At 45.6% G+C, this 22,998-nt stretch overlaps 1 protein-coding gene across 5 annotated transcripts in view; it reads right to left on the reverse strand.

Moving 5' to 3' along the window:
• Positions 1-22,998, reverse strand: part of LOC138299827 (broad substrate specificity ATP-binding cassette transporter ABCG2-like) — a 676,683-nt gene that overhangs the window by 57,263 nt on the left and 596,422 nt on the right. For all 5 annotated transcript variants that reach the window (XM_069238424.1, XM_069238432.1, XM_069238461.1 and 2 more), the window contains one exon: positions 21,363-21,452. In XM_069238424.1, the coding sequence (XP_069094525.1) occupies positions 21,363-21,452 (90 nt within the window). The remainder of the gene's footprint in view (positions 1-21,362; positions 21,453-22,998) is intronic.

The raw sequence follows: 22,998 nt of genomic DNA on the forward strand, positions 1-22,998 counted from the left end.
GGCATCTGTCGCTGTAGATACACATGTTCTGCATAGACTAGTAAGCAGTTATCTCCCCAAAAGCGGTGGTTCAGCCTGTAGGAATGGAAGTGGTTTGAAATAACGTTCTTAACACGGCTTGACCTACTGTGGCTTGCTGTGCGGATAGCACATCTACACAGTAGTGCTTGGTGAACGTGTGTGGCGTAGACCATGTGGCTGCCTTACATATTTCTTGCATTGGGATGTTTCCTAGAAAGGCCATGGTAGCACCTTTTTTTCTGGTTGAGTGTGCCCTTGGTGTAATGGGCAGTTGTCGTTTTGCTTTAAGGTAGCAGATTTGGATGCATTTAACTATCCATCTGGCTATACCTTGTTTTGATATTGGGTTTCCTGCATGAGGTTTTTGGAATGCAATAAATAGTTGTTTGTCTTTCTGATGTTTTTCGTTCTGTCAATGTAGTACATTAATGCTCTTTTGACATCTAATGTATGTAGTGCCCTCTCAGCTACGGAATCTGGCTGTGGGAAGAACACTGGTAGTTCCACTGTTTGATTTAGGTGGAACGGTGAAATAACCTTTGGTAAAAATTTAGGATTAGTCCTTAGGACAACTTTATTTTTGTGTAGTTGTATAAAAGGTTCTTGTATTGTAAACGCCTGAATTTCGCTTACTCTTCTTAGAGATGTAATGGCGATGAGAAATGCAACCTTCCAGGTGAGGAACTGTATTTCCCAAGAGTGCATGGGTTCAAAAGGTGGACCCATGAGTCTTGTTAAGACAACATTTAAGTTCCATGAAGGAACAGGTGGTGTTCTTGGTGGTATAATTCTTTTAAGCCCTTCCATGAATGCTTTAATGACTGGTATCCTATATAGGGAAGTTGAATAGGTAGTCTGCAGGTATGCAGATATTGCCGCAAGGTGTATTTTAATGGAAGAGAAGGCTAGGCTAGATTTCTGTAAGTGAAGCAAGTAACCCACTACATCCTTTGGAGTTGCGTGTATAGGTAGGATCTGATTATGATGGCAGTAACAGACAAACCTCTTCCATTTACTTGCATAGCAGTGCCTAGTGGACGGCCTTCTGGCTTGCTTTATGACTTCCATACATTCTTGCGTAAGTTGTAAGTGTCCGAATTCTAGGATTTCAGGAGCCAGATTGCTAGATTCAGCGATGCTGGATCTGGATGTCTGATCTGTCGGTTGTGTTAACAGATCCGGCCTGTTGGGCAATTTGATGTGGGGTACTACTGATAGGTCTAGCAGTGTTGTGTACCAGGGTTGCCTTGCCCAAGTTGGTGCTATTAAAATGAGTTTGAGTTTGTTTTGACTCAATTTGTTTACCAGATAAGGAAGGAGAGGGAGAGGAGGAAAAGCGTAGGCAAATATCCCTGACCAGTTCATCCATAGGGCATTGCCTTGGGACTGCCTGTGTGGGTATCTGGATGCGAAGTTTTGGCATTTTGCGTTCTCTCTTGTTGCAAACAAGTCTATTTGAGGTGTTCCCCAGAGTCTGAAGTAAGTGTTTAGAACTTGGGGGTGAATTTCCCATTCGTGGACTTGTTGTTGATCTCGAGAGAGATTGTCTGCAAGTTGATTCTGGATCCCTGGAATGAACTGCGCTATTAGGCGAATGTGGTTGTGAATTGCCCATCGCCATATTTTCTGTGCTAGAAGACTCAACTGCGTTGAGTGTGTCCCCCCCTGTTTGTTTAGATAATACATAGTTGTCATGTTGTCTGTTTTGACAAGAATGTATTTGTGAGTTATAATTGGTTGGAAAGCCCGCAATGCGTGAAAAACTGCTAGCATTTCTAGGTGATTTATGTGCAGTTTTGTTTGATGTACGTTCCATTGTCCTTGTATGCTGTGTTGATCGAGGTGTGCTCCCCACCCTGTCATGGAAGCATCTGTTGTTATTACGTATTGTGGCACTGGGTCTTGGAATGGCCGCCCTTTGTTTAAATTTATACTGTTCCACCATAGAAGCGAGAGGTAAGTTTGGCGGTCTATCAACACCAGATCTAGAAGGTGACCCTGTGCTTGTGACCATTGTGATGCTAGGCACTGTTGTAAGGGCCTCATGTGTAGTCTTGCGTTCGGGACAATGGCTATGCATGAAGACATCATGCCTAGGAGTTGTAATATCATCTTTGCTTGTATTGTTTGCGTTGGATACATGCGTTGTATGATCTTGTTGAAATTTTGAATTCTTTGTGGACTTGGAGTGGCAACTCCTTTTGTTGTGTCTATTATGGCTCCCAGGTATTGTTGTACTTTGCACGGCAAAATGTTGGATTTTGCAAAGTTGACGGTGAAACCTAGTTTGTAGAGGGTTTGTATGATTTGATTTGTGTGTTGTAAGCACTTTGTTAGTGAATTGGTTTTGATTAGCCAATCGTCTAGATACGGGAATACATGTATTTGTTGCCTTCTGATGTGTGCAGCCACTACTGCTAGACATTTTGTAAAGACTCTTGGTGCGGTTGTTAAACCAAAAGGCAATACTTTGAATTGGTAATGTATTCCTTTGAATACGAACCGTAGGTATTTTCTGTGAGATGGATGTATTGGTATATGGAAATACGCGTCCTTGAGGTCTAAGGTTGTCATGTAGTCCTGTAGTTTTAGCAATGGTAACACCTCTTGTAGCGTGACCATGTGAAAGTGGTCTGATTTGATGTAGGTGTTTAGTATTCTGAGGTCTAGGATTGGTCTCAGTGTTTTGTCCTTTTTTGGTATTAAGAAGTACATTGAATAGACTCCTGTGTTTGTCTGTGTGATTGGTACCAATTCGATTGCATTCTTTTGCAATAGTGCTTGAACTTCTATTTCCAGAAGGTCGGAATGTTGTTTTGACAATTTCTGTGCTTTTGGTGGTATGTTTGGAGGGAATTGTAGGAATTCTATGCAATAACCATGTTGGATAATTGCTAAGACCCAAGTGTCTGTAGTTATTTCCTCCCATGCTTTGTAATAATGACCTATTTTTCCCCCCACTGGTGTTGTGTGGAGGGGGTGAGTGACATCTGAGTCACTGCTTGGTTGTAGGGGTTTTGGGGCTTTGAAATTTCCCTCTATTCCTAGGGAATTGCCCTCCTCTGTATTGGCCCCAAAAGCCTCCCCTGTACTGTCCCTGGTAGCTGGACGGTGTTGCCTGCGAGGTGCTGGGTTGTGTGGCCTGACCCCGAAACCCCCCTCGAAAGGGTGTCTTGCGGAAGGTGCTGTAGGTTCCTCTGCTCTGCGGGGAGTAGAGTGCGCCCATGGCCTTAGCAGTGTCAGTGTCTTTTTTAAGTTTTTCGATTGCCGTGTCCACTTCTGGTCCGAACAGTTGTTTTTCGTTGAATGGCATATTGAGCACTGCTTGCTGTATCTCTGGTTTGAACCCAGACGTTCTTAGCCATGCGTGCCTTCTAATGGTCACAGATGTATTAATTGTTCTTGCAGCTGTGTCTGCTGCGTCCATAGAAGATCGTATCTGGTTATTAGATATGTTCTGTCCTTCCTCAACCACCTGCTTTGCCCTTTTTTGAAGTTCCTTGGGTAGATGCTCGATGAGGTGTTGCATCTCATCCCAATGGGCTCTGTCATAGCGTGCAAGTAGTGCTTGAGAGTTAGCGATGCGCCACTGGTTTGCAGCTTGTACTGCGACTCTTTTCCCAGCTGCATCGAACTTGCGGCTCTCTTTATCTGGGGGTGGTGCGTCCCCAGATGTGTGGGAGTTGGCTCTCTTCCGAGCTGCTCCCACTACGACGGAATCTGGTGGCAGCTGTGTGGTGATGAAAACAGGGTCTGTAGGAGGTGCTTTATATTTCTTGTCCACCCTTGGCGTTATTGCCCTACTTTTGACCGGCTCCTTGAAGATTTCCTTTGCGTGCCGAAGCATACCTGGCAGCATAGGCAGGCTTTGGTAGGAGCTGTGGGTGGAGGAGAGGGTGTTGAATAAAAAGTAATCCTCGACTTGTTCTGAGTGGAGGTTTACGTTGTGGAATTGTGCTGCTCTAGCCACCACTTGAGAATATGCTGTGCTGTCTTCAGGTGGTGAGGGCTTTGTTGGATATGCCTCCGGACTGTTGTCCGACACTGGGGCGTCATATAAGTCCCAAGCGTCTTGATCCTGGTCACCTTGGCTCATGGTGGTGTGAGCCGGGGAATGTGACGGAGTTTGCGCTGGTGAGACGTTAAGTACAGGTGAAGGAGAGGGTGGCGGAGTCACCTTTTTCACCATTTTTGTTTGTGGCGCCTGTTCTGTTTGAAACTCCAGTCTCCTTTTTCTCCTAATAGGGGGAAGGGTGCTTATTCTTCCTGTTCCCTGCTGTATGAAAATACGTTTTTGCGTATGGTCCACTTCGGTGGATTGCAGCTCTTCCTCAAACCTATGCTTCGCATCTGAGAGGACAGTGATTGGTCCTCTGTATAAGAGCCTGGACCTGGGTCGGTTACGGGTTGTTTCGGCACCGAAACCCTGCCTGTATCTTTTTTCGGCTCCGAGGTGGCTTTTTCTTTTTTGGAGTCGAAACCTCTCGGCGTCGATCTTCGTCGGTGCCGCTGTCTCGGCGTCGAGCCGTTTCTACACCGCTATCTCGGTGTCGTTGCTTCTCTCCAGCACTTTCTCGATCCCGAGAAGGCTGCGCGCCGGTGTCTCGACCGGAGTCGGACGATCTCGGCACTGTTTTGGCCTTTTTCGGTGCCGATGGTCGGTCACCGAACTTATGGGTGGAGCCATGGCCTGGTGGCAGTGGCGTCCCCTGGGCCTTGTCACTTTTTTTATGTGTTGTTTTCGACGTCTTACTCACGGTTCTTTGATCGTCGAATTCCTCGGAGTCCGATTCGTGGATCGAAAAGGTTTCTTCTTCCTCTCGTTCCTCGAACTCTCGGTGCGCTGTCGGCGTGGACGCCATCTGAAGTCTCCTGGCTCGACGGTCACGGAGTGTCTTTCGGGACCGGAACGCGCGACAGGCTTCGCAAGTCTCTTCACTGTGCTCAGGTGACAGGCACAGGTTACAGACCAAATGTTGGTCTGTATACGGGTATTTGTTGTGGCATTTGGGACAAAAACGGAACGGGGTCCGTTCCATCGGCGGTGTTGGACACACAGTCGGGCCGACCAGGCCCCGACGGGGGCTCGAAAACTACCCCGAAGGGCACCGGAGCGCGTCGATCTTCGATGCGGTGTTGAATCTAACTACGCCGATCCCGAACGCAACAATACCGACGAAAATCTTCCGAAATCTACTAACTTTCCGTTCCGAAACTCGGAGCGACAGGAACACGTCCGAACCCGATGGCGGAAAGAAAACAATCGAAGATGGAGTCGACGCCCATGCGCAATGGAGACAAAAGGAGGAGTCACTCGGTCCCGTGACTCGAAAGACTTCTTCGAAGAAAAACAACTTGTAACACTCCGACCCAACACCAGATGGCGAGCTATGCAGAACATGTGTATCTACAGCGACAGATGCCATCGAACATTATTTTATTATTATTTCTTATCAGGCTCTATTTTAAATCCCTGTCTCCATTTTCTAAAAGAGGGTGCTGCAGTACCAGTAACTGGCCATGTGCAGTGTTAGGTAAACTTGCTTCAGGTCTGAGCTGGAATATATTAACTACTGTTTGGGTCCTTTTTGGTTGTACGTTCTTAAAAGTGCAGGTTGTGAATAGCAATGGGCTTACTCTTTTGTCTGTGAATATCTGCCCCTCTCTAAAGCCCTCCTTGGCCCTCCCTAAACTCCTCCTTACCTCTCCCTAAAGCCCTCCATTTATTAGTAAGCATTCTCCATTTCCCCATCACTTCACCGGTCTCTCCTGCATCTACTACTGCATGTGAGTACTTCTCCATAGAAAAGAGGCGAGGATTTCCATCAATAGGTTTGTGAATTGCACTTTGTATTAAGTAGTACTACTTTACATACTGAAAAATGCAGTTGGTGAATCAGGTCCAATATGAGTTTTGTGTTTGAGTCAAATTCCCCCAATGTCTCTTTCATTAATGTCACCTGTTTGGATGATTCTGGATATGTATCCCAACAAATATCAACAATTTGAGCCATTTAATCTAGTCAAAAGTGCTTGGTAACTGGTGCAGGAGGTTTGCCTTTTTATCATTTCTTTTATAAAAATTTAATTTCACTTTGACTTTTCTGACAGGCAGTAGTAGCAAACGAGTCTGCAGAATCAAATCAATATTTAGGTAATTTATGTCAGTCAACATAACACTTTAAATATTAACACTGTTTAGCCCAAGTTACCCAAAGTCAGGTGTAAAAGCCTCTTAGCTTTTATAAGTTATATATGGTTGGTTCGCCAAGAACATCTCTTAATGCAATGTAGGGGTATTTTCCATTCATATACTAATTAACAAGATAAATAATCTTGCTTTTGTATTACTCCAATCCTTCTACAACAAAACAACTAAAACCCTTCTAGCATCATACTGAAATATATAAGACATCCACATGGATGAAATAGCTTAAAATCTCGTCATCAGCCTAAAACACACTCCTGTAAATAGTTAAAGGTGACCTAATACCTACTATGAAGTCTACACATTAAAGCCTTAGGTTAAGTCAGGAGCAGTACAGTATGGCATCACAAACTGGACTCAATTAATATAGTGGTTTGTGAATCTGACCCATGTACTGCACCCTGTGAAAGACAAACAAAGAGATGTCCTTCGTAGCTATAGACCTGGGAAAAGCTTTTGGATAAGTTCAATTGGGATTACTTGTGGGAGGTAAAGAGTCATATGGGATTTGTCCCGGGCTTCTGTAAATGGATCAAACTGCTTTATGAGCAATTTACAGCCACGGTTAAAACTGATAGGCTGGTATTGACAACTTGGACCGTACAGGGGCGACGCAGTGGAGTACCCTCTGTCCCCATTATTGTTTGCACTTACAATAGAGCCTCTAGTGGTCGGAAAAAGCAGAGTGGGGAATGTCACCCACAGAGTGTCCCTGTAAGCTGATGATGTGCTGCTGTATTTGCGACTCTCACAGTTGTCGGATCCTATACTGTTGCAGTGGTTAGAACATTTTGAGAAAGTCTCTGGTCTCAGCACAAGCATTCAGAAGATCTTCTTTTTCTCTGGGATAACCGTCTTCCGGGCCGCCTCCAGAGCTCCCAGTTCTAGGAGTACGATGGGAACCTGATAAATTCTGATACCTGGGGGTAGTGGTAACTCACAACTGTGAAAAACAGTATGACTACGATAGAGGAAGAGTGACCTAGGGACTCCAGGCATCGATTGACTTCTGGATGTCTCTGCTGCTCTGAGTCATGAGACCAGAGGCTAAAATGGTGGTCCTGCCACAATGACTATATACCCTGCAGAATGCTATCTGTCGCTCCTCCTGTCCGCGTTCAAAACACTGCACAGTCTACTTATAATGCTGGTCTGGGCAGGCAGGCAAAGTAGTCTCCTTGGCCTTATTAAACAGTGATCTGATGGAGGAGGGTTTGTCTGGTACTTCCGGACTTGCAGGATTATTATTACGCATCTCAGGTACAACATGCAACTAGACGGGCAACTGAAGAGGACAACTGGGAACGAAGATTGTTAAGGGATACATAGGAATGACTAGCTGGTAGAGCTCCTCAGGCAGGGCTCCTGCCTCTTGGAGGAATACCCTTACATTACTATGCAGACTGGGGTTATTTGGGAACAGATTGTAAAATGAATTCTCTGGAGGCCTCCCTTTGCCAGAGCTCTGAGTTTGTGGGTGAGCCAGCCACTTAACCGGATACCAGAGACATTGACAATGGCTAGATGGCAGGTTCAGGGTTGCTAGACCCTGGGGGTTGTATGCCTGGGCAACACCTTTCTTTTGTTTCATGAAGCCCAAGACACTTTTTGGGCTGGCCCTGGTCAGCTTTTGGCAAGGGCATCTAGGGAGATTTGGACCAGCTTTCTGCAGGCCCCTTCCCCCTCGCAGACCTTCAAGGCTAACCTCATGACACAGTGTAACACATAGGTATAGAGTCTTCAAGGTTGATGATCCCCGCAGAGAGTCAGGGGGGAGGTCGACTTGGAGCAGTTCACAGAAAGGTATAGGACTGGGAGTGTGAACAGGTGTGAGCAGTGTCGAGTAACCCAAGGTTCCAGCTCATACAATAATTTTTTTTTACATTGCATGTATCTTACTCCGGTGATCCCTACTAAGGATTATACTGGACGGTGTTCTGCATGGCCCAGGTGCAAGACAGAGAGGGCCCCATTCCTACACTTGGCCTGAGACTGCAGAGTTATTGGGAGTCTATCCTTGTTACACTGGGGACGGTAACTGGCATCCCACTGGAGCCTGGCCCGCTGAAAGGTATCCTGGAAGCAATCCCTAAGAAAAAAGGGAGAAAGATGCATCATAAATTCTTGAATTTAGTGCTGGTATTAGCTCGCAGAAGGGTTGTGATCTGCTGGCTGAGGAACAGGAGCCCCCAGGTCACCTTACAGTATAGAGATGTTACGGAATGGGCCCTAGTTGAAAAGAAGTTAATTAAGCTACATGGACGTGATGAGAAGCTGCAGGAAAACTTGCAGACATGGGCGGGCCTGCTGCATAGAGTTGTTGGAAGAGGGGAGAAAGTAATGGGTCTCCTTGGAGGAAGGATATTTCCGAATATAAAAGATACCCTTGACCCCACCAGCTACCCTCAATAGCAGGAGGGAACAGGGCGCTGCCCCGAAAGGGGAAGTGTAGTCCGATTGGGGGTGCTACTGCTTTTGTATTGGGATTGTGAGGGATGGGGCATGGGGGACCATATGCCCACCAAGGATTGTCCTGCCTGTGCTTTGCTGGCTCTTCTTGTTGGGAAAATCTGTTGTGTATTGTGCACACTGCTGCCATTGCTGTTCATTCAACGAAAAGTTAATAAAGAATGTTTTAACATAAAAAAATATATTGTGGTTTGTAGGTTAATATTAATTACCTGAACTTCAGTGTGAAGAAACATAGCTTCTATATCACTTTTATTCAAATAAATTAGAATTGAACAGGCTTGTGCTTATCTTTAAAAATACGTGCATTCAATAATTTGTGCGTGTAAGTAATTAGTAGCCTAATCTGGCTTTTTTACATTGCAGTTTCCTGAACTGCAGGCAATGACTTGATCCTGCAATTCAAGATATACGGCATACAATGGGCACTCCTAAGATATTTTTGTTTTGTAATCTAAAACTGAAATAAAACATTGTTTTGTAGTTTATGCTAGAGTGAATTGGTTATTCTGTTTCACTGCGCACACATCTTCTGATACAAAACATGATCAGCCATCTCTAAGACCATTTCTAAGTAGGATTTCAGATTAGGGTCAATAGTCTAATTTGTGATGAAAAGTACTGAAAGACTCTGGTTCCAGATGCAGTTATGACATTTCAAAATTCCAGGAACACAAGGCAATATTTTAATGTGATAAAGAGTACACAGGTAATGCTCAGCAAACCAACTGGGGTGTAGTTGGTACATTCTGGTTGGTAGTAGCTAAATAAGGAACAGACTCAAGGCAGGCCAACAGGTATGCAGGTCCCTCTGTGACTCTGGTTTTGCTAATATGACAGAAGCAAATGTTCTGATGCAATATGGTAAAGTGTCCCATTGGCACAGCTGATGAACTCTTCATTCAGGAATAGTAGACTCATCAGTCAACAAAGTTCAGCAACACTTACACAGTGACCGGTAGCACATTCTAAAAAAGGTACCTACCATTTTGCATGCAAATATACTGTATGTATCTCTTATTGTGGCAATATATACTCATTCTCATCTATTTTACACATTCATGGTTCGCCTACGATTTCGGTAGCAAGTCCTAACTATGTGCGAGGGTTAGGCTTGCTGCCAAGAGAGAGTGGGTTACCAGTTTTTGTTTGGTAAGGCTTGAGTGACTATAATGTCTGGGCCAATTACACCCAAAAATACGTCAAATGGTTGAGCACCACAGAACTGATGATGATGTGCTTACATAGGAATAGTATTGCTTGCCAGAAAATATAGGCTTGGGTCGGAGTATACCATATGTAGAACTTATTTCTGCAGCCCCAAAAATGAGTCACTGAAATAGGAAAGATTATCTAAACTCTGGTGAGGGCTGTGTTACCATCTGTATAAAGCTTTGTAAGTGTTATCCCTATGGCATGTGGTAGTAGATAGTGTAGCAGCCCTAGTCAAAATTACTTTCTACGTGTCAGCTGCAATTTACAGGGATTTGAATGGAATTAGTATTCCTAAATCCCTCAGTCTGTGAGTGGCGCCCTGGAGTCGATGTAAACCAAGACAATATTTATCTTCTCTGTATCACCAGTTTTTTTGTGGTAAGGATGCTGACACTCAGCACAATGATTACTACGAAAACGTAAGAATGACTTTGACAGGGTTTAGTGTCACAAAGAATGTAAACAGTGCATGCCCCACACCTTGAGCAGATAACTGGGGTAGTTACACCTACAATATACTGGGTGGCATCACCACTGAATTTCCTCATCCAGATAAGACAGATACGAGTGTGTAAAGTACATGTCAGTTTAGAGGTGCGTAAAGCACCATATTCAGAAATGTATTTATAATGAAATTGCATCTCCCGGTTTCTGAATTTTACGCTGCTCTTTCCTCCCCCCCATGTCTTTACCTTCAATCTCACACCTCATTAATGTGGTGTGCCGATTGGGACACACAGGGGATGGATTTGGGTCTCTGATAACACAGATAATCTTATTGTTAAAACCCTCCAGCCACTTGGTTATACTTCTATGCCCTCAAAGGAAACAGTATGCAGGCATGTAAGCAAGCTAAACATGTGGAGCATATGATTTCTCTGCATGGTTTGTGTGTCAATGATAAACCAGCCCTTTCAGTGTCAGAAAAGGATGTAACTGATGATCAGAATTAAAAAGCTGGCCTCTGCTGCATGTGTCCAGGACCTCTGTATGCCAGAGAGCTGTCTACTCAGACAGTTGGGGCTGTTGTCCATTGTTGCTGAGTGTGTCAGGGCTGTTGTCCATGCCCATCGATCACAGTATATCAGAGACAGGGCCATTAGAACCGTAGGGGCTGTTGTGTGGTGCATCTGACCTTGTTGGGGCTGTCACTCGTGACAAGACAAGACAAGAAGGGAACACAAGGACCATTGGAGAAGTTCCTGTAACTAGAGGGAGTCCAAAGCAAGGTCAAAAGCTGTCCTGTAGCACTGCCACTGCTCCACCAACACATCAGCAGAACCTGGGAAGAAGAAGAAGCCACTGCAACTGGAAGCAGCCAACACTCATGACTGACTCAATGAGCTGCCTCGTCAACCACGGGAGGACATGACAAGATGCTCACTGCTGACAGAGCATGGAAAGATTCATCCTGGCTCCGGAACAATTCCGAAGGCCACTGCTGGGTAAATAAAGGAACAAGGCCGCAGGCCCTTTAGGAGATACAGGGAGTGCAGAATTATTAGGCAAGTTGTATTTTTGAGGATTAATTTTATTATTGAACAACAACCATGTTCTCAATGAACCCAAAAAACTCATTAATATCAAAGCTGAATATTTTTGGAAGTAGTTTTTAGTTTGTTTTTAGTTTTAGCTATGTTAGGGGGATATCTGTGTGTGCAGGTGACTATTACTGTGCATAATTATTAGGCAACTTAACAAAAAAAAATATATACCCATTTCAATTATTTATTATTACCAGTGAAACCAATATAACATCTCAACATTCACAAATATACATTTCTGACATTCAAAAACAAAACAAAAACAAATCAGTGACCAATATAGCCACCTTTCTTTGCAAGGACACTCTAAAGCTTGCCATCCATGGATTCTGTCAGTGTTTTGATCTGTTCACCATCAACATTGCGTGCAGCAGCAACCACAGCCTCCCAGACACTGTTCAGAGAGGTGTACTGTTTTCCCTCCTTGTAAATCTCACATTTGATGATGGACCACAGGTTCTCAATGGGGTTCAGATCAGGTGAACAAGGAGGCCATGTCATTAGATTTCCTTCTTTTATACCCTTTTTTGCCAGCCACGCTGTGGAGTACTTGGACGCGTGTGATGGAGCATTGTCCTGCATGAAAATCATGTTTTTCTTGAAGGATGCAGACTTCTTCCTGTACCACTGCTTGAAGAAGGTGTCTTCCAGGAACTGGCAGTAGGACTGGGAGTTGAGCTTGACTCCATCCTCAACCCGAAAAGGCCCCACAAGCTCATCTTTGATGATACCAGCCCAAACCAGTACTCCACCTCCACCTTGCTGGCGTCTGAGTCGGACTGGAGCTCTCTGCCCTTTACCAATCCAGCCACGGGCCCATCCATCTGGCCCATCAAGACTCACTCTCATTTCATCAGTCCATAAAACCTTAGAAAAATCAGTCTTGAGATATTTCTTGGCCCAGTCTTGACGTTTCAGCTTGTGTGTCTTGTTCAGTGGTGGTCGTCTTTCAGCCTTTCTTACCTTGGCCATGTCTCTGAGTATTGCACACCTTGTGCTTTTGGGCACTCCAGTGATGTTGCAGCTCTGAAATATGGCCAAACTGGTGGCAAGTGGCATCGTGACAGCTGCACGCTTGACTTTTCTCAGTTCATGGGCAGTTATTTTGCGCCTTGGTTTTTCCACACGCTTCTTGCGACCCTGTTGACTATTTTGAATGAAACGTTTGATTGTTCGATGATCACGCTTCAGAAGCTTTGCAATTTTAAGAGTGCTGCATCCCTCTGCAAGATATCTCACTATTTTTGACTTTTCTGAGCCTGTCAAGTCCTTCTTTTGACCCATTTTGCCAAAGGAAAGGAAGTTGCCTAATAATTATGCACACCTGATATAGGGTGTTGATGTCATTAGACCACACCCCTTCTCATTACAGAGATGCACATCACCTAATATGCTTAATTGGTAGTAGGCTTTCGAGCCTATACAGCTTGGAGTAAGACAACATGCATAAAGAGGATGATGTGGTCAAAATACTCATTTGCCTAATAATTCTGCACTCCCTGTATGCATTAGCTTATTGGATTAGCACCTGAAGAGCTGAAACGTTCCAAAGCCAAACCCAAACACAGATGTGCATGCTAGTGTGGGTAGCACTGTGGGATCAACTCAAAAGATCAGCCAGAGACACCGTGGTTACCCACAGGGGGAACATGGCATAGACCAGTGCTACAGTGCTAACTTTGAGAGACATTTTGTGTGACATATTTAGTATGCTGGTTTTGATGCAGAATGAATACTGATTTTCACACAAAAATTAAGTATTGGACTGGATGATAAGGGTATTACTGAAGTCACTGTGGGTATTTTTAATTATGGAGCCTATGCATATCGACTTAAGCTAGCACTGAGAGTCAAGTGCTGAAGTGGTGGGCACATGGCTCAGTTATTCAGGGCTCACAGTAAATCGGGCTCCAGGACAGCAGAGGAAATGGCGCCAACCACCATGGTTGGGCCCAGTAACAACTGTTTGCCCTGTGACCTTCTGAAAGGGGTCCTGACAGTAGCCATAGCCCCACTACAGTCTCTACCACTGCCTCCTCAGTGTATGGCTCTTCAATACCAGTGATCATGGTGTCTTCCACTCTAGTGTCTACATTGCTGGATCATGTGCTTTCTTGTGGTTTGTCTGAACCTTTCCACTCCTTTCCTATGCCAAAATGGTGGCTGCTTCCTCCGTTGTGGTGGCCATATAGGTAGCGCTCCCTCATTAGAAGATATGGTGCAAGAAGAAAACACAAGTGTACAGGATGTCGAAGTTTTCAAATATCAATAAGCAGGTGTCTGCGAAGTGTATATCTTTTCTGGATTCGAAGCTCAGAAGTCTGAAACTACAACCACCTCAAGCTCCTTAGCAGTATTTGGATTTGCTTATCTTATCTTAAGAGTTCCTTTCATTCTTTAGTTTGCCCTGTTTGTAGGTTTGTCCCACTAAAGTGACCTCCAGGTAAGCAATGCTTTGAACATTGTTTGCCATTTCAGACATTAATTTGGATTTGACACACTTCAACAAGTCAATTTTCTTCATGGTCTTAGCAGTACAGAGAGAACACTTAAGAGTTGGACTCAATCATTTTCAAGTTCCTGGAAAACAGAGATGCTAAGGGGCTGCAGTGGTTTCCGTGAACAGCAGTAGGTATAATCCCACAATGCAGTATGGTCTTGTGAGATGTCCATGAGTTTTTGAGCACCCTTGCAGGGATTTTGGTCAGCAATTCAGTACTGTTGGGACAAACACCCAAAGCATACATATACCCTGTCCACTCTGGTTGTCACATTTGTGGTTGTTGGTCCTCTGACGTCCTGGTGATGCGCTGTAGTTATTTTAGGGGGCAAGCTATAGTTGCCTGAGATAACTACAACAGATCATTTTCAGTGGTTTTGTTTATTTAAAATGGCATGCTTTAACTGACATTTTCACCTAACTATAATGTCTCTTAAACTTTTGTTTTGTTGAGTGAATTTCTATTTTTTTTAAATGTAAGTTACTGTCAAAATATAAAAGGAAGGTTTTGTTAAGAGGTCATTGCAATGTCTATCAACAAACATGTAAATAAAGTACAAGTTACTTACCTTCGGTGACAAAATATCTGGTAGAGAAATATTCCAATTGCAGATTCCTTACCTCAGAATGTTCCCCCAGGCATCAGACTGGATCCAGAGATTTTCTCTTTAAGCAATAGCCTTGCGTGTCGGTAGGTGACACCGGTTGACTCCGCTGGCTTTGTGGTCGCCGTGATGAGGTCGGGAGTAGTGCACGGACGACGCCTCAGCGCAGTGATGTCCGCTTCTTTTAACGACTTTCCTCACCAAAGCACAGAGCTGCTAAGAACACTGAGATTGGTGAGCCAGAGCTAAGGACCTGAAGGGGGAATCACTGTCCCTAGAAATCAGTTCGCAAGAAGGGAGGATCTGTAAGGAATCTGCAACTAGAATATGTCTCTACCAGCTATTTTGTTACTGAAGGTAAATAACTTGTACATCTGATAGAGACTTCTAGTTGCAGATTCCTTACCTTAGAATTGATACCCAAGCAATGCCATCCTCGCAGGTGGGCTGCGAACCAAGATCATACTAGAAAGACCTGCAGGACCGAACGACCAAATTAGCCCTCCCGACGGACCTGACTGTCCAGGCAGTAATGTTTAGCAAACATGTGCAGGGATGCCAACGTAGCTGCCTGGCAGATATCTAGGACAGGAACTCCGCGTGCTAGTTGAAGCAGCAGTTGCTCTGGAGAATGAGCGCGCAAGCCCTCAGGGTGTTGTTTTTTGGCCAAAGCATAGAACATCTTTATGCAAAGAAGTACCCATCGAGAGGTGGTATGTTTTTGCACCGCCTTCCCTTTCTTCGCACCCACAATCCGACAAAGAGTTGATTGTCCACCGAGAAAACTTTATTGTGATTTAGATAGAACGCCAATGCTCTTTTTGGGTCCAGATGGTGGAGTCTCTCCCACTCAAGGGAAGGATGTGGGGGTGCGTAAAAAGTAGGCAAGGTGACTGACTGGACTACATGAAAAGGCGTAACAACCTTGGGAAGGAAGGAGGCGTTAGTGTGCAACACCACTTTGTCAGGGTGCACAGACAAGAATGGAGGCTTTGAAGAAAGAGCTTGCAGCTCACTCACTCTGCAAGCAGAAGTGATGGCAACAAGAAAGACAGTCTTGAAAGTGAGTAGCCATAAAGGGCAGTTGTGCATCAACTCAAAGGGAGTACACATTAAGTACGTAATGACAAAATTGAGGTCCCAATGAGGCATGATAAATGGAGTGGGAGGAAATAAATGTGTGAGACCTTTGAGGAAGCGATTGACAATAGGAGATTTAGAGAGTGAGGGCTGATCAGGTAGCCGAAGAAAGGCCAAAATAGCTGATAAATACCCTTTAAGGTTGCCCAAAGCAGAGCCCTGCTGGGCTAAAATAAATAATGAACATAAGAACCTCAGATAGAGGTGCAGAGAGGGGGATCAACAGATTTGTTGGTACACCATGCCACAAATTTATGCCAACAACAGGTGTATGCCGTTTTGGTGGAGGACCACCTGGCTGCCAAAATAACAACGAAGACTTCGGGTGGAAGATCAAAAGTTGTCAACTGCCGCCCCTCAATCTCCACGCATGAAGGCAGAGATTGGACAGGTTCGGGCGGAGAACCGTCCCCTGTTGCTGTGACAGAAGATCCGCCCGAATAGGCAGTCTGAGTGGAGGATCAGTGGCCATGCTCAATAGCTCTGGATACCATACGCTCTGTGCCTGGTCCGGAGCCACCAAGATAACTTGGGCCCGGTCGTTCCTGATCTTCTTGAGAATTCTGGGCAGAAGTGGTATAGGCGGAAAGGAGGCCGCAGTTCCACTCGAGACGAAAAGCGTCTCCAAGCGACTGCTGCCTTGGAAACTCCAATGCGCACAAGAAGCTGACATTGCGCGTTCTCTGCAGAGGTGAACAGATCGAACCAAGGCTCTCCCCACTCCTGAAAGTCACCATGCGCCAACTCCGGATGGGGACGTCATTCGTGATCGGCTGTGCATCGACAGCTGAGTTTGTCCACTCTAACGTTCAGAGAGCCTGCCAGATGTTGAACCACCAGGGTAATGCCCTGATGATCCAGCCATGTCCAAAGGCATAATGCCTCTTCTTGACAAGGGGTCCAGGACCCTACATCGCCCTGTTTGTTGCAGTATCACATGGGGGTAGTGTTGTCCGTAAACACTTGCACTACTTTACCTTTGAGAGAGGGAAGAAATGCTTTCAACGCAAGCCTGATCGCCCGCAGCTCCAGAAGATTGATATGGAGCCCAGACTCCGCCGGAGCCCAGAGGCCTCTGATCTCCGCCTCTCCCATGTGGCCGCCCCAACCCAGAAGTGACGCATCTATCACTATGGATAGATCTGGCTGGGGAAGGGAGAGGGATCTGCCATGGACCCAATGTGGATTCGAAAGCCACCACTGCAGGTCTTTTGCAGTCCCCTCTGAGATCTGGACCATGTCGGAGAGATTTCCCTGATGCTGCGCCCACTGGAGCTTCAAGTCCCACTGCAGAGTCTGCATATGTCATCAGGCATGTGTATCAGCAGGATGCAGGAGGCCATGAGGCCCAGCAGCCTCAGAGACAGTCTCACCGAAACCCAAGACAGACACTAAAAGATCAGAATCATAGCTTGAATATCTTGGACTCGCTTTTCGGGAGGATAAGTCCAAAAATGCACTATGTCCAGAACAACTCTGATGAAAGGGAGCCTCTGAGAGGGAGTCAGGTGTGACTTTGGCACATTGATAGTGAACACCAGCACATGTAGGAGGCTCGCCGTAGTCTGAAGGTGGGAGACGACTGACTGGGGCGAGTCCACCTTCAACAGCCAGTCGTCGGGGTAGGGGAAGACTAAGACCTCTAACCTGCGCAGATGAGCTGCCACCACCGCCATCACTTTTTTGAACACCCGAGGGGTACAGGCAAGGCAGAAGGGGAGCACAGTAAACTGATAATGCTCGTGACCTACCACGAGTCGCAGATAAAGTCTGTCGGGCAGGCAGGATGGGAATGTGGGAATAAGCAAGTCTAACGCTACCATCCAGTCTCCTGGGTCTAAGGCAGACAGGACCTGAGCCAGGGTGAGCATTTTGACTTTCTCCTTCTTGAGGAAGTAATTGAGGCCCTAAAGGTCTAGGATAGGACGTCCTTTTTCGGCACCAGAAAGTAGCGGGAATAACAATCACAACCTACTTCTGGCACAGGGAGCTTGTCTATGGCTCCCTTGGACAAGAGAGCTGCGACTTCCTGACGGAGAAGTGTCAAATGATCCTGAGATGGCTGACTGATGGAGGCGTGGTTGGTGGGGCAGATTCGAAGGGGAGGGAGTAGCCCTTTCTAACTATCTGCAAAATCCACCTGTCCGTAGTGATGGATTCCCAGTGGGGCAGGTGATGGCGAATCCTATCGCCAACTGGATCGAAGTGAGGGGGACAGAGTAGGAGGGTTTGGAGGCTGCAGCGGGGGCAGGGGTGGACTGGGCAGACCTCTGGTTCCCTGTCCCACGCGGGATTCCGCATCCCCACCCACGCAGTGGCTAAACAGCATGGATGTGTTAGGGACATGACAGGGAGCCCCTTCTGTGGCCACGAAAAGCAGGCTGTTGGGGACAAGGTGCAGCAGAAAGGCCAAGGGACCGAGCCGTAGCCCTGGAGTCCGTGAATCTCTCCAAGGCCGAGTACGCCTTGTCTCCAAAGAGACGGGAGCCATCAAGGGCATGTCCATAAGAAACTGTTGGACAACCCCTGAAAAAACAGAAGTAAGCAACCAGGTGTGGCGCCTCAAGGAACCTATCGTAGCAACCGATGTGCCCAGAGAGTCAGTCGTGTCCAGACCACATCAGATCGTGAACTTCGCTGCATCTCTCCCATCAGTGACAGCTTGGAAAACAATAGCACAGGCCTCCTCCTGCACCTGTGGTAGAACTTGCGCAACCGTATCCCACAAAAAGACATACCGTCATTCAGCAGAATTTGTTTTCAATGCAAGACTAACATCAAAGAATACCAAATGCTGAATGACAGTATGTTCAGCGGAATATGTGGCATTTGGATTTTCTATAAAACAATCTGCCAGGACTACTGCAGCCTTTAATGCACATTGCCAAACAAAATTGGGACATTGCGAAATAGAACAGCGTGGCCCACGAGGCCAGTGCTGTCAGGTGTGTACATGTTAAGAATGGCAAGTGCGGTCAACAAGGGATGCAGAGTTTATTTTCAATGCAAGTATACCATGAAAGAATATAATGCTGAATGATGGTATGCCTTTAAAAAAGAGACAACACTGAGGATGGAAGTTTGTCGTTACTAACTGTGTGCTAACCTCCAATGGGAACAAGGCAGGCCTGATTTAAAAATGTACAATGTGATGTGCATTGCTTGATTAGCTTGAGAAAGGCAAACTGAAATGCCGAAACGCGTCTGCTAGATGATAATAAATGAACTGCTTAACACGCAGAGTGCTCTGAGTGGTTTCCGTAGGGGAACTTTAGTTTGGATACATATATATATATACATATATAAACTGTGAACCTTAGTTCACAGTTTATATATGTATATAAATATAAGCTCAGAATCATAGCTTGAATATCTTGGACTCGCTTTTCGGGAGGATAAGTCAAAAAATGCACTATGTCCAGAACAACTCTGATGAAAGGGAGCCTCTGAGAGGGAGTCAGGTGTGACTTTGGCACATTGATAGTGAACACCAGCACATGTAGGAGGCTCGCCGTAGTCTGAAGGTGGGAGACGACTGACTGGGGCGAGTCCACCTTCAACAGCCAGTCGTCGGGGTAGGGGAAGACTAAGACCTCTAACCTGCGCAGATGACCTGCCACCACCGCCATCACTTTTTTGAACACCCGAGGGGTACAGGCAAGGCAGAAGGGGAGCACAGTAAACTGATAATGCTCGTGACCTACCACGAGTCGCAGATAAAGTCTGTCGGGCAGGCAGGATGGGAATGTGGGAATAAGCAAGTCTAACGCTACCATCCAGTCTCCTGGGTCTAAGGCAGACAGGACCTGAGCCAGGGTGAGCATTTTGACTTTCTCCTTCTTGAGGAAGTAATTGAGGCCCTAAAGGTCTAGGATAGGACGTCCTTTTTCGGCACCAGAAAGTAGCGGGAATAACAATCACAACCTACTTCTGGCACAGGGAGCTTGTCTATGGCTCCCTTGGACAAGAGAGCTGCGACTTCCTGACGGAGAAGTGTCAAATGATCCTGAGATGGCTGACTGATGGAGGCGTGGTTGGTGGGGCAGATTCGAAGGGGAGGGAGTAGCCCTTTCTAACTATCTGCAAAATCCACCTGTCCGTAGTGATGGATTCCCAGTGGGGCAGGTGATGGCGAATCCTATCGCCAACTGGATCGAAGTGAGGGGGACAGAGTAGGAGGGTTTGGAGGCTGCAGCGGGGGCAGGGGTGGACTGGGCAGACCTCTGGTTCCCTGTCCCACGCGGGATTCCGCATCCCCACCCACGCAGTGGCTAAACAGCATGGATGTGTTAGGGACATGACAGGGAGCCCCTTCTGTGGCCACGAAAAGCAGGCTGTTGGGGACAAGGTGCAGCAGAAAGGCCAAGGGACCGAGCCGTAGCCCTGGAGTCCGTGAATCTCTCCAAGGCCGAGTACGCCTTGTCTCCAAAGAGACGGGAGCCATCAAGGGCATGTCCATAAGAAACTGTTGGACAACCCCTGAAAAAACAGAAGTAAGCAACCAGGTGTGGCGCCTCAAGGAACCTATCGTAGCAACCGATGTGCCCAGAGTCAGTCGTGTCCAGACCACATCAGATCGTGAACTTCGCTGCATCTCTCCCATCAGTGACAGCTTGGAAAACAATAGCACAGGCCTCCTCCTGCACCTGTGGTAGAACTTGCGCAACCGTATCCCACAAAAAGACATACCGTCATTCAGCAGAATTTGTTTTCAATGCAAGACTAACATCAAAGAATACCAAATGCTGAATGACAGTATGTTCAGCGGAATATGTGGCATTTGGATTTTCTATAAAACAATCTGCCAGGACTACTGCAGCCTTTAATGCACATTGCCAAACAAAATTGGGACATTGCGAAATAGAACAGCGTGGCCCACGAGGCCAGTGCTGTCAGGTGTGTACATGTTAAGAATGGCAAGTGCGGTCAACAAGGGATGCAGAGTTTATTTTCAATGCAAGTATACCATGAAAGAATATAATGCTGAATGATGGTATGCCTTTAAAAAAGAGATAACACTGAGGATGGAAGTTTGTCGTTACTAACTGTGTGCTAACCTCCAATGGGAACAAGGCAGGCCTGATTTAAAAATGTACAATGTGATGTGCATTGCTTGATTAGCTTGAGAAAGGCAAACTGAAATGCCGAAACGCGTCTGCTAGATGATAATAAATGAACTGCTTAACACGCAGAGTGCTCTGAGTGGTTTCCGTAGGGGAACTTTAGTTTGGATACATATATATATATACATATATAAACTGTGAACCTTAGTTTCTCAAAAACTATTGTAAGGTGAAAGGGTTCACATCGAATCACAAAAACCACACTTTCTGGACCAATATCTATCTTTCTGCCACATTTGGTATTATGCCATTCAGCTATTTTTGTGATCCCAAGCACAAGCAGTCACATCCTGCACACATTCCACTAAGCTCCAATGACTAACAAGGGAGCAAAGCATTTCTGAGGTACATGGCAGTCACCCACTACAAGTTAATCATACATTCATCACAGAGAAGCCTTCATACAATATATCCATTATCAGCCCCCTAAATGAAGTTCCCAACAGGACCTTAATTAGACTGTCATGTATTATTGCTACTAGATTATGGCAATCACAACTTCTTTTGCCGCCATGCACAAAAAACTATTTCACTTACTGTAAGTCCATATCGAGGGATACTGAAGTATTTCAGCCAGTTCAACCAGTCCATCACACTAGTCAAATTAACCAGAAGCCCAGAGAAAATCTGTCATGAGAAAAAAATGATGTTTCAGCAATGATTGCATATGTTCCTCATACCCACACACGAAATCCAAAAATATTCAACTGCGATAAGGTACGTACAATTTTATCAAAACAGGTCAGTAGAATACTATGAGTGAAACTGCGATCACCATCTTAGGTCATAAAAAGGAGAACCTATTTTTTCTAGGTATGTTTCTATTCTGCTTTGTGTGTGCATTACCTATTTTTTCATTGCCAACATAGCTATAGATCTCACACCTCTGGTATACGTATTGTTTTTGTTGTTTCACAGTGCTCTGCTGCCTTATGGGGCTAGGCAGGGGCGGCGGAGTGGCATTGTCCCCCCCGGCTGAGCCAATAGATGAAAAATAAAACGATAGCTTTCTCAGCCAACAGAGTGTACAGGGAGGGGTGGGACTGGGCCACGGGAGGTGGGGGGAGAGGAGCGGAGAGTGCACTAAGTGCGCATGTGTTTGGCCCGCCGTCTGAGGCCGGCCAATCACACATGTGCACTTAGGTTTCCTCAACCCGGCTGTATAGACAGCCGGGTTGGAGAAACAGCACAGACCAATCATAACGCTGCTTAAATGCTATGTATAGCATGAAAGCAGCACCAGGATTGCGACGGAACCTGAGCTGGTATCCTAGCAAATGCTGAGACACCACAAGAGAAGCGATGCAGCAGAGAACGACGGCGCAAGGGAAACGCTAAGTGTTTTAAATGTTGTTTCCCCCATCATTGTCTCCCCCCCCCCCCCCCCTAAACATATGCATTGGTGCCGTTGGGGGGAGGTCCATGCCATATAAATGCTCCCAATCAAATAAAATAAAACACTACCTTTCATAAATTGTGAATTTTCATGGGTACCATGTAATGGAAATGTTTATAACTTCTTCAAAAGTAAGTTATTTCCTGAGGCTAAATTGACCCTTTGGAGGTTAAGATATGAGTACATCGAAGGTACGTTTAGTCTTTTCTGCAGACAACTAACGAGGCAGATGAAAGAAGAGTCACTGGCAAATTGTTCTGAGTTAGTACCATATCTGTGAATTTTCTGTCTCCATCATCCGCACAAATCTACTTTTGATCTAAAAAAGTCTCTTGTTTAAAAATACAGAGATATATCTGACAAACTTCTATAAGTTGTTAAACCTTTCGTTACAAACGTTTCTGGGACCGCAAACCAAAAGAATTATGTTTCGAGAGATGTTGACACAACCTGAAGCATAACCTTATAACAAATCCTGCACATTCTGTAAACTCCCATCCTCCTAGGAAGTCAAACCATTTAACTGGTAAATGTAAACCAATCAGGTACTCTTCTGACTGAAACACCATGTGCCTCCTCTGGGCTTACAGAGATAATTTTCCTCACCTTTTGATCTAGGAATCAAATTTTTACCACCTAGTTAATTTTCAGCGTCATCATCAGATTTTGTTCTTACCATAGGTGATCCTGTGACTTTTTTCTCTGGCCTCTTGGGGTTCCCTGGAGACAGTACTTAATTTGAACCAATGGTTGCAGGTGGGGTCCACCGGCACTCAT

The sequence above is a fragment of the Pleurodeles waltl genome, chromosome 1_2 (assembly GCF_031143425.1).
Source record: "Pleurodeles waltl isolate 20211129_DDA chromosome 1_2, aPleWal1.hap1.20221129, whole genome shotgun sequence".
NCBI lineage: Eukaryota > Metazoa > Chordata > Amphibia > Caudata > Salamandridae > Pleurodeles > Pleurodeles waltl.